General features: G+C 31.7%; 1 protein-coding gene across 1 annotated transcript; it reads right to left on the bottom strand.

The window, feature by feature from the left end:
* Window positions 1–11,165: 11,165 nt before the first annotated feature.
* On the bottom strand, window positions 11,166–12,272 carry LOC112805412 (putative F-box protein At5g55150). The gene has a single exon (XM_025847801.1). It carries the CDS (start codon window positions 12,270–12,272, stop codon window positions 11,166–11,168), a length of 1,107 nt encoding a protein of 368 aa, XP_025703586.1.
* Window positions 12,273–12,937: the final 665 nt, after the last annotated feature.

Raw genomic sequence — 12,937 nt, 5'->3', positions numbered from 1 at the left:
AACACCAATCCGAAAGCCTAGAGAATGAAAGTCTATGAGGGGTTATCCTCATGACTTTATCATTGGTGATCCTTCTCAAGGTGTAACAACAAGATCCTCCACTAAAAGGCAACCCGAACCAAGCAACCTTGCTCTCTTATCACAAATGGAGCCCAACAATGTCAAACAAACTCTTGAAGATCCATCATGGGTCAAAGCAATGTAAGAAGAGCTTGCTCAATTCGACAAGAATGAGGTTTGGACACTAGTACCTCATCCGGATGGTAAGAAGGTAACGGGTACTAACTGGGTTTTTAAAAATAAACTTGGTGAGGATGGACAAGTTGTTCGTAAAAAGGCTAGATTAGTGGCCCAAGGTTACGATCAAGAAGAGGGCATAGATTTTAATAAGTCTTTTGCTCCAGTAGCAAGAATGGAAGCAATTAGGTTGCTTCTTGCCTGTGCTGCCCATAAGGGTTTTAAAATGTTTCAAATGGATGTTAAATGTGCTTTCCTTAATGGCTTTATTGATAGAGAAGTATATGTGGCTCAACCCCCCGGTTTTGAACATAAAGAATTTCCAAATCATGTTTTTAAACTCTCAAAGGCTCTTTATGGCCTTAGGCAAGCTCCAAGAGCTTGGTATGAAATGCTTAGTGTCTTCTTATTGGAAAATCATTTTCAAAGGGGTACCACCGACACTACCTTATTCATTAAAACTTCTAATGATGACATCCTTCTTGTTCAAGTTTATGTGGATGATATAGTGTTTGGATCGGCCAATGAGTCCTTGTGTGAAGAGTTTGGAAAACTCATGACTAGTGAGTTTGAAATAAGTTTAATGGGAGAGCTAACTTTCTTTCTTGGCCTCCAAATTAAACAAACTCCTAGTGGTACTTTTATTCACCAAGGCAAGTATGCAAAAGAGTTAATAAAGAAATTTGGCTTAGAAAACTCCAAATCTATGGGAACACCAATGCATCCTAACACTAAACTTGAAAAGGATGATGATGGCCAAGATGTGGATGAGACACGGTATAGAGAAATGATCAATTCTCTCATGTATCTTACTTCCTCTAGACTGGACATTGCTCAAAGCGTGGGTGTATGTTCAAGATTTCAATCTCACCCAAAAGAATCCCATCTTTCAGCCGTTAAGCGCATCATTAGATACATTAAGGGAACTAGTGATTATGGCTTGTGGTATCCTAAATCTGATGACTTTTGTGCAGTAGGATTTTGTGATGCAGATTATGCGGGAGATAGGGTGGATAGAAGGAGTACATCCGGCATGTGTTGCTTCCTTGGAAGCTCACTCAACATGTGGTCAAGCAAAAAACAAGCCACAGTTGCTTTATCCACAGCTGAAGCTGAATATATTTCTGCATCTGCATGTTGTTCACAATTAATTTGGTTAAAAACACAGTTGGAAGATTACAAATTAAAGATCAATAGTATACACTTTTTTTGTGATAATATGAGTGCTATTAATATTTCAAAAAATCCTGTTTTGCACTCAAGAACAAAGCACATTGAGATAAAATACCATTTCATTAGAGAACATGTGCAAAAGGATACTATTGATATTCAATTTGTAAAATTTGAAGAACAACTTGCTAATATTTTTACAAAACCCCTCTGTGAAGACAGATTCTGTTTGTTAAGAAAAAGCTTGGGCATGATTGACCTAAGCTCTGTTGATAATTTGTGAAATTTTGATTCTGTTCAGTTTTATCTCGTAGGAATGGACGAGATAAAAATGAAAGCATGTTAGAAGAGATGTGATCAAGGGGGAGACTGCACCGAAGTTAAATACCTTGGGTCCCACCAAATCTTTTTGACCGCACCTTGATCAGATTTGAAGTCTTGAGTTAATTACAACCTCATTTGATTGTCAAATCAAATCATGTTGGAAAAAGGATATTGTCAAATCATATCTCTCCTCTTCAACTAATCTCTTGATTCTAGGAAACCACTTTTCAAGTTATTTCAAATAAAAGAAAACCACCTTGGTCATTAACCGCCGACTAATGTGCATTAACTCCATCAACTTCTCTCTCCACTCCACATTTAATGTGCCATTTACCTTCATTCTTCCTCACTCAATTCGATTTCCATTCAATCTTCCATATTCCACTCTTCCATTTCCTTTATCATGAAAAAGAAAACTGTGCCAAGAAAGAGTGAAAGAATCCTTCTCTCTCAAAAACCCTCCACACCTCAAACTCATACTCACATCCATATCCATTCTACATCTTCATCCTCTCCCTCACCTCCCTCTAAACACACTGATGCCATGAGAAGGAAAGTCATAGCCACGAAAACCTCTTCAAGAAAAAAGAAGGAAAGGGTTCCCGTGGAGGAAGAAGAAGAATCACACACCTCTCCTATTCCATCACCACCGCACTCACCCACAAAGAGGGCTATACCCGAAAAGAGTTCCCAAAAGACAAAGGGGTTCACACTGAATGACACCAACGAACCTGCAAACTTGGAATCCCTGGATTTTAAGAACAAGTTCAGCAAAATACATTCCCACTTTGATCCTGGCAGGTTCAACTCTTGTGCTTCATATGAATTTCATAAGGAGGTTCTTGAAAAACGTCATCTCTGTGCTACTTATCTTGTCAACCTTGACTCACTCACCAACAAATGGATCAATGTGTCTTCTCTGTTTGAACTTCTCAACTGGACGCCACTCTTCCACATTCAGAAACCGGTTTACCCCGGTTTGGTCCGCGAGTTCTATGCCAACATGCGGCTGATTGATGGCACTCTCCATTCCTACGTGAAGAGGGTTACTATTACTCTGGACACTGAGACCATTGGAGCGGCTCTCGGCTACAAGGAAGAGGGGCCAAGAGCATATATGACTGAAAAGTGGGACTCCCAAGTCGGCGTTACATACAACATTGTCCTCCAACACATTTGTGAAAACCTCTCTGGCTTGCATGGCACGACTCCAACTCACAAAGCTCTCGGTCCTACCAATTCTCTGCTCCACAGGATCATCACTCACATCCTGACCCCTCAAAGCGGCTCCCATAATAGAGTAACATTTTCTGACTCTCTCATAATATTTGCCCTGGTTACATCTACTCCTATATCATTTGGTTATGTTATGATCAGACATATGTGGAATTCAGTTAAGAGCACCAAAAAGGCAAATCTGCCCCATGGTATATTTTTTAACAAGGATCTTTGAATATTTTAAAGTTGATCTTTTGAATGAGGCTGTAGAAAACAAGGTCTCTACAATCAAAGGAGGAGGAGCTGTGAAGGGAACTAAGGGGCGTAAATCGGTTGCATCTGATAGTGATTATGAGAGTCGGCTTGGATCCTCCAAGGCAGCCGAATCAATCAAAGAAATCCTTGCTGAATTCTCAAACATGTCAGAACTTATGATACAATCTCATAAGGCGACCCGCAAGCTAGTCTTTGACAATGAAAAGGTGTGGATGAGATGCAAGGATATGGTAGGTCTGATGCTGGCAAGCCTTGAGGAGGAGTTGGGTGCTACTAGTGAAGACGAGGCTGATGACTCTGACTTTCATTTGTCTGATGATTAATTTCTGTTCTCTTAGATTCTCGTTGATATTTGGCATGATGTGGCTCAATCAGATACTGTGGTAGTTTATTTTGGTATTAGGCATATGACACTGTGAAACACTATTGATATTTTGGATATTCTATTTCCTCTGTCATCTTTTGTAGGTGCCCCTTGATGCCAAAAGGGGGAGAAATAATGCTGAAAAATTGAAATATGGAAACAGGAAATGAAATCCGCATGGATTCATGATTATCCTTGTTAGAAACTCTGTGTTTTTATGATTATATTTTGTTGATATAATGCTTGTGATGCATCTGTGATGTATTTGTGGCTTCTTGGTTGTTGACAACTTGACATGTACTCTTGTGTTAAAGCAAATGATTTATCTTGATGAATATGTTTGGTGCTATTGGAATAGGAATATCTTGATTCATCTTGGAAAACTTGTTTGCTGAAAAAAATTATTTTTGGCAGTTCCTTTAGTTTTTTAATGGTGAAAGTTGCTGTATTTGGAAAGATGATATCATGTTTGAAAATTTTTTTTGAACAGCAAATCTTTCTTCAAAGATAAAATTTTTTGGTTGATTATGTTGAGTTTGAGTAGAAAATCAAATTATTGATAATAAATGAGTTTTGATTATCATTCAATTCTGCTCATAAATCAAGCATTTAGCATCATGTAATGGATATGATAAATAACATTGTTACTTGAGGCATGATTAAAATGTTACAGGTTAGTGCTTCCCTTGGTAAAATAGCATACATAAAGGGGGAGCCATGTGACAATTAGAAAGGTAGAGAAATTTAAATCTTCAAAGGGAGTACTCCATACTCTATCTTTAAATTTCTTTCCATTTCAATTTTAATAATGTTTGTCATCAAGGGGGAGATTGATGAGTTTGGAAAACTCTAAATTAATATTTGTGATGACTAAAACATTATTAATATAGTAATTGCAAAATTATTAAATTGATTCTAATTCTTACTTGTTAAATTAATAATTTTGTGATGCAGGTTTTTAATTGGGCCGAAAAATAAAAAATATTGCAAGCCCAAATCAAAACTAACATTCAGCCTTGCTTAATCTTTCCTATATTATATGGCTGAATTGTTGTGATATTAATTGGGCCAAATTAAGCTATCATTGCTACAAACCCAAATTAATATTAATGCTACATGACCCAATGCATGATCCGAAACCCATTAACCAGGAAAGCAAATGTTGTTATTGCTTTATGCCTTCAACGGATCTCACACTTCACCTTGTGATGGAATTCAAATTTCATTACAATAAAATTAATACATGCATGGGAACTATGAGAGAGAAAGTGCCATTGATTTGATTGAAGACATCAATGCTGCACGCTAATCTACAAGGGAAGTAAAAGCAATCCCATTTCAATTAATTTGATTTATTTAGTTGCTTTTCTTCTAGCTCTATCTTCTCTCTCATCTCTTTCTTTCTTTCGGTCAATACCGAGAAAACAATGGAAGCTAAGTTGTGCTACCAAAAGGAAGAAGGAGCTATATGCAATAAGACCATCATGTTGATGGCAATAAAACATAAAAAATATAGTGGTTAAGATCTTCAACCATGAAAGGAAAGATATGGTGATTAGATCTTAGCTTCTCCATACCAAAAATGGTTCAAGGAGATTTCGGCCAGCAAGAGAAGATCATTGGGATGGCTTGTCTCTGCTTTTGGGTTCACTCATCACAGAAGGTAGTTAGGGTGGCTACGTGAGGAAGGAAGCAAAAGTGGAGCAGATGAAGCTATCATTATCATGAAGCATCAAGGGCCAGAGATTCATCTTGGAGAGCAAGGCAAGGATGAAGGGCTCGGATTGATGAAGATTGGTGACCAAAGAAGGACTAGAGATAATTGCATGTTGGATTCTACATGTGTTATCTCTTCTCTCTCATTGGCCGAACCGGTTTCAAGTGAAGGAAAAGAAGTTAAGCTTGGTTTTGTTTGGTTTCAACCTTGGAGGCTTCTCCCTATAAGTAAGGGTGAATAGTCAGGGTTTGATTCAAGGAGTTAGGAGTAAGCAGTGAGAGTGCAAGGCACAGAATTCTCAGAGCTACCTAAGCTTACAGATTTTCTTCTCCTTCAATGTATTCTGTTTTGTAATTTTTCTGTTTAATTTTGTCATGTCTTGAGTCTCATGAAAAAGGCAAACAGTGAGGTTTGTAGAAAAAGCCATAAAGCGAAAAAAGGCAGAGAGTGCAAAATTAAAAAAAAAAGCCATAGATATTCTTAGAGTTCCTTTGTACGTCTATGTTGTGTTTCATGATTCTGTGGGAATCTCCTTGTAAGTTGGGTTAGCACTTTACACGTTAGAAATCTTGGCTGTAACCAAGTCAAGTTCTGGATTGGGCTTAGAATTCAGAACTTGTCCCGGATAGGAAGGGTAGTTCCTAGGGAGAATTAGAGTCTGTAATCAAGAATGATTATAGTGAAATTTCATCATTGTTATGATGGAGACTGGATGTAGGCTGCATGGCACTTAGCAGCTGAATCAGGATATATCTTGGTGTACTATTTCTTCCTCTTCTACTTAAATTCAGTTTCTGCTGCCCAGGAGATAAAACCGAAAAATATCTCATGCCAAGTGACGAGACAAAACGAAAAAGTCTTGTGGCTTGGGACGAGACAAAAATAAAAAAGGTCTCCTAAAGTTGTTACAAAGCTAAGCAAGTGTTTTAAAGTAAAAAAGGGGCTAAGATTCAAACCCCCCTTCTCTTAACCACTGAAACCATCAGAACTATATCAATTAATATAATTAGAATGAATAAAAATATTAAAAATTGATAATTAATTTAATAATCATTGAATATTAATTTGATATAATTATAATAAAGATATTTTCTTAAAAAAATAATATAATTATACATTATTTATGAGCTAATTGTAATATAATTAGAATAAATTTATTTGAAAGAAAAAAAATTCATGTGTAATCTTTATAAATTACAATAATTTCTTTATTTATGTATACTTAAATATTAATTTTGTTAAATAATTCTAAATATTTTCTTATTATATATATATATATATATATATATATATATATATATATATATATATATTATTCCACAGTGCGTGCAATAAGCTTTTATGTTTGATATTCATATATAGCCTCCAATCTCAGCCCTATTCATACGCAAATTATATACAATTTTTTTTAATAGAGAAATTTTAATTTTTCGTTTTATTTTCTTTCGCGTACATTTTCTTTTTCCTTTAAATAGTGATATTTTATTTTTTTTGTTTTAAATACACTTTTATTAAGAATTGCATTACTAATCTAAAATACAAAAAAGAGAAAAAAATGTGATACATATATCCAAGAAAAATAACTTAAATATCATAAAAAAGAAATCTTATATTAAAACATTTAAAAATAACATATCCAATAAAAATAGTCGTAATATATAAATTGAGGCAACAATTTAAATTTAAATTAATGTAAAACGAATTTAATCAAATACCAATATTAGAACGAAATTACTTAAATAATATTTAATCTATTCTAATCCTTAGACATGTATAAATTAGAGTCATTCTCGTAACGACAACAAACTGAGACATCATAAGTTTAGACATTTATAATTCGTGCAAATTCAGACCATCCTCTTGTTAAATAAGCTTCATCATCTGCTATCCATGCAAAACGGCAAGATTTATAATTGCCACACCAAGAAACTAAACTGACCCTTAGCTTATTCCCCTCAGTAGCATTGCATTGATGCAAAAAAAAGCCGATAATTTCTGAAAAAAATTACAATATGTTATAAAATTATTTTAATAACGAAAAACTTAAAATAAGAAAATTTAAATATATTACCAATCGTTGACACGAATCTAGCAAAATTGAACTTAAATAGAGGAAATTTAATCTCATCATGTGCTCCACTTCGAAGATCTCCGGGCAGACGTAAAAAGCATGGAAGAGATGGAACTTGAACTTGGCCTACAAAGCTCCGTGAAAACAATTCCTCAATAAAAAATCGAGCTTCGATCTTCCCAAGAAAACTAATTTTACCCACATTTCCATTAGACTGGTCATAATATCTGAGTAACCATCCTTCGGTAAAATAGAGTTTACTACCTCTTCTTTGGATGCTTACATCCTTGTAGTTAGAACCTGAATTAGTGAATACAACTCGATGAGGTATTTCATGAATGTGATGCATTGTAAACGATTGCGGTAAAAAATAATTGCACTGAAACATTAGACAAAAAGAATAAATTAGAGTAAGAACAATCATTAAATTATCAGAAGAATAATATAATAAAATTAGTATATAAAAAATACTATACAAAATTATAAATTATACATTAAAAGGATCAACTTCGATGAAAAACGAAGAATACATTCTATGAAGTAGTAAAAGAAGAATAATAAATTCAAAAAAAAATGAGTTGACTCTTAGATCTAGACTCATATAGCACAAAAAAACTCTATATATAGACTTTATTAAAAAAATATATGTAAATTAATTATTATTAAGATAATTTTTTATTATTTACATTAGGTATACATTATATATTTATTTTGTTAAAATTATATGATTTTATCATATCATATCATGATTAGAATCATTATTTTTTATCATAAATAAAATAATCAGTGTCAACTTCATATCATTATCATACCATATTATTATTATTATTATTATTATTATAAATAGATCACCGTTAAAATAACAACTTGCCATTAATAAAATCATTGGATAATAAATAAGAATTAGAATTGTATCAATATAATTTAAATGATTAAAAATATTTTCGAGTGATAATTAGTTTAATAATGCATTAAATATTAATTTTATATAATTATAATAAAAATATTTTTTAAATTAGTATAATTATGTATTATTCATTAAATACTAATTGTAATATTGTAATATAATTATAATAAAAATATTTTTTTAAAATAAATTTATTTAAAAAAATATCAATTGGTTATTAATAACCAATACCATTATCATATAATTATCATATCATATTATTATTATTATTATTATTATTATTAAAAATATTTTCGATTGATATATCATGACTACCATTCTTATTTAGTTATGCAAGCTTGCTTAAGCTAAGCTTCTGTATACTCTTCAATCAAGTTCATAAGTGCCAGTTTAGCAAAAACTGGAGGCTATCATATATTTAAAAATCTTGAGGGTGTTTTGTGGAATTGGCAAATCAACAGTTATATCTATTGATAAAATTCTCTTATTTTCATTCTCCTCTTGCACTAGCAGCGTAGTAGTTTCTACTTGCCAGTATTAGTTGCAAACTTGTTTATTATAGTTTGGATCTTTTTCATTCATTTTGGTATATGCATAAAAAAGGGTCACGAGCCAACTTGATATAGATCACTACTTTCTATGATTTGTTGTCAATCTTATCTCTATAATTTTAAATTACTTGTTACAGCTTTTTGAATTCGTCATTCCAATATCCAATTGTAAAGAAGCATAAACCAAAAAAGCTTCTAAGAACGAATTCAGTTCAGTCATTATGATCAGTTTATGGCATGACGTAGATACAAGGAAAAACTTTACAAGAGGGAGCAAGGCTTATAGGGTGTTGATATACCTTTGCTAGTTCTCGGAGTAACATTGTATACAGAAAATAACTGCAACAAAATAATTCAAGTAATTTGATTCAACTTCAACGTACATTGTTGGTCCATTGTTTGCGGAAGATCCATGGTGCTGGGTAGACTTTGCCCGGGTAGTCCTTGTTAGGAAAAAGTTGAAATAAAATTGCATTGTTTTTATGTTAACTGATGCAATCTAATTGAATACTATCCTTGATTTCAAATATTTTTATTAATTACACTATAGTAATTATTTTTATGATTATACGATATTTATTAATATTATTTTTTGATTAAATACATATAATATATAATGATATAATAAAATTAAATTAATTAGTTAGTTATTAAAATAAAAAATAGTTGTTTAATGTAAAAATAAAATTAAAAAATTTGTATTATAAAAAAATATTAAAAGTTTATCTAATTATTTAATAACAATCGAATTAAACTTGTTGATTATAATTTGTTAAGACTTAATTGTTATTAAGATATTAGTGAATATATATATTTTAAATTTTAAATTTTAAGTTTTTGATTATTTTTTATTTTTTCTTTACGTGAGAGTAGTTCTACAAGTTTAATTAGTAAGTCATCGATTAAACCAATAAACCAATAAAATTATATAACATATTAGTTATATAGTTTTACTTATTCAGACTAGCTTTTTTTTTGCTTTTTGCATCGAGTTGTTTAACAATAATTGAATCATATGCAACTATGCTTAAAATTTGGGTATGAAAATAACTAGACTTTGATTTGCAAGTTATGCAGAAATAAAATAATGATTTTTTTGAACAGAGAAGGCGAAAGCAATCCATCAGTAGAAATATTGTCAAATTAATATAAAAGTGAAATAACTTGTGTTTTAGTTTTATCATTAAACTTTACCATTCTCTTTAAAAAATTGATTTTTTTTCCTTAAAAGTTGAACTTTACCATTAGCTTATATCACTGATCCAAAGACAATCAAGATGTTGAAACTTGAAATTGTTGGTTTTCAAGATCAAAATGCCTAGTTAGCCTCTTTCTTTAACACTTCAATGGATTATCAATTTTCAGTTTCCTTAGGACAGCTTCTACTTCAGTAATTACTAGAAAGAAACAACACACTTTTACACAAAATTTGATTCTTTATTATTGCCTGCAACCAAATCTGTCTTAAAATATTTTGCTTTTGTGTCATTTATTGTATACAAGAAAAAGTACCAAACAATCACTTATGCTGTCACCTTTAATTTGGAACGATCCATTCTCATTTAAACACAAGCAAGCAAGCAAACACAGAAATCATTTTTAATATAAAAATAAAAATAGTGTTTTGATTGAATATTAACATTTAAAGTGTATTTCAGTATTGTAAAAATTATTCAATACGTCTCTCACGTGTTGACTAAGATGTTGCCACGTGTTCAATACGGTCCACTTGATACTGTTGATAAGTATTGACTAAATTTTTTAGTAAGAAAGAATGAAATTATTCATTATCAATTATTGATTCAATTGTATTAGATTTCACTCTATTTTATTCAATTAGTTTAGTTTTGAACAAGCAGTAAAAATAACTCAATCGTCAACAAAAACACATCAAATTTATTTCTAGATTTAAATAAACCTCAAATAAACTAAGAAATAAAGCAAAATTACTCAAAAAATAAAAAACTTGGTCAATGGTCCATAAGCACACTTGCATCCTACCTTAAAGCGTTCCGTTCTACAGCTTCGTGGACGGTGCGGCTCACCGGTTGAGCCATCCCATTGTATCTGCTCCTGACAAGTAGTGACAACAACGATGAATCTCCATCTTAAAAGCTACATGTCAAACTGAAGCTACATCTCACGGAATTTAACTAAAATAAGACACACCAAATATAATTATCTAAGTGAAAAATATAAGACACACCAAATAAATAATATTTAACTAAAATAAGTAAATATATTGTATGTTAATAATAAAAAGGAGACAAACATGCTTTGATCCAAAAGTACAAATAAAAAGTCCACAAATATAAAAGAAAAAGATTAAGTTAGGATAATATCCAAACAGGAGGACAAAAAAAATTAACATCTGATAATACTCTTCTACAGCTATTATCTTTCAAATTGAATACGCCAATATCATGACGCCAAATATCATCATCTGGGTGTAATCCAACCATACTATCAGTAAAATAGATCTTATTTCCCTTGCAATTGCTTGCCAATATCTGAATTGAAGAATTGAGTCCAACTACTAATACGTAATTCCCTAAATCATATATTCTTGACCATACTTTTGCATTTTTATTCAATTTATAAATATCGAATTTGATAGTCTTGTAATACCGCCACCATTCTGTGTGCTTCGTTAAACGAATATGTCTTACGACCATCAATAAACTTCCATCATCACAACCAATCAAATAGCTATATTGCATAATATTGGTGTCATGCTGATAAAGAGGTGTGCCTTCGTAAATTCTTCTCACTGGCTCTAATTTTTTCTTGATATGAAATTCATATAATTGGTGGTCAAAGTCCACTGCATATACCTTCTCTTGAAAAAATATGACATCCACAATCATCTTATGACTTGTTGGAAACTTGATCCATCTCGTATCATTGGCCTTGTAAAAAGCCAATTTTCGATATCCCCCATATATGACCACGGCCATAAAATCATTGTAACGATCATTGTTAGGTGCTGAATTCGTAATAACCTTATAAACATTGATTTTATGCATTGAAATCGTGTCCATCTCTAAAGTGCCATACGTGGACTCAAGATCAATAATACATTTGTCACCATGTATATCAATTACATTGGGAAGAGTTGAAATTGGAAGAAGATCAAAGCAAACCTTTGTAAATGGATTTAACATTCGTATGGTACCTTCATATATTAACACCATTATTACCCATCCATGACAAGATCCACGAACAAGGTTGTTTTGCAGCTCTGGCATTGTGAGATGGTAAATCTCCTTCTCTTCAAGAATACGGGTTCGTCTCTGAGTTAATTTTGAGATGGTGCCTACATGTATCTTAGCTTTTTTGGAAGATCTTTCAGCAGCAACAGTAGGAATAGGTAATAACAGCCATAAAACTTTGTTACCACTGGGGATCAGTGAAAGATTGAAAGATTGAAGTTCCATTGCTTGCAAATCAATCGAAGTTGAAGGTATTCATCGTATGAATGGAACCGCCTTGTAAGTTGGTTCAATATATCTTGATGAATGCTTGCCCATTGATCATCTCCACCCATATCTGAATCTGATGTGTATACGGCGGTGGGATTTTTTTAGTAGGGTTAATTGAATGTGTTACTCTCCTTTATATAATCATGCAGGATGCCCAGGGATTTGAATTTGGATGTCGTTACAATCACTTTTTGTTTTTAAATTAAATTCAAATTTTTAAGTTCAATATTATATAATCTTATAAGAATATTTTAATGTTTTAAATTTCAATTTCAAATTCAAATTTATAAGGACAAATTTATTTATCTATTTTATTACTTCTATTAATATTCTATTAATATATAATTCTATTAATCTATCTATCTATTAATATATTAAATTCAAATTTCTAAGTTCAATATTATATAGTCTTATAAAAATATTTTAATATTTTAAATTTCAAATTCAAATTTATATGGACAAATCTATCTATCTTTTCTATTATATAATTGATAAGTAGTTTAACAATGCATTAAATATTGATTTTATATAATTATAATAAAGATATTTTTTTGTCAATGAATAATAGCTCAAATGACATAGACTCTCCATATTTAATTAAAAGGTTGCGGGTTTAAATC

Source organism: Arachis hypogaea, chromosome 6 (assembly GCF_003086295.3).
Source record: "Arachis hypogaea cultivar Tifrunner chromosome 6, arahy.Tifrunner.gnm2.J5K5, whole genome shotgun sequence".
Classification (NCBI taxonomy): Eukaryota; Viridiplantae; Streptophyta; class Magnoliopsida; order Fabales; family Fabaceae; genus Arachis; species Arachis hypogaea.
The sequence above is the reverse complement of the archived record's forward strand: the minus strand, read 5'-3'. Positions and strand labels throughout refer to the sequence as shown.

What these genes read in the sequence shown, in the direction of transcription:
- LOC112805412 (XM_025847801.1), bottom strand. Translation starts at nt 12,272, where the DNA reads ATGGAACTTCAATCTTTCAATCTTTCACTGATCCCCAGTGGTAACAAA.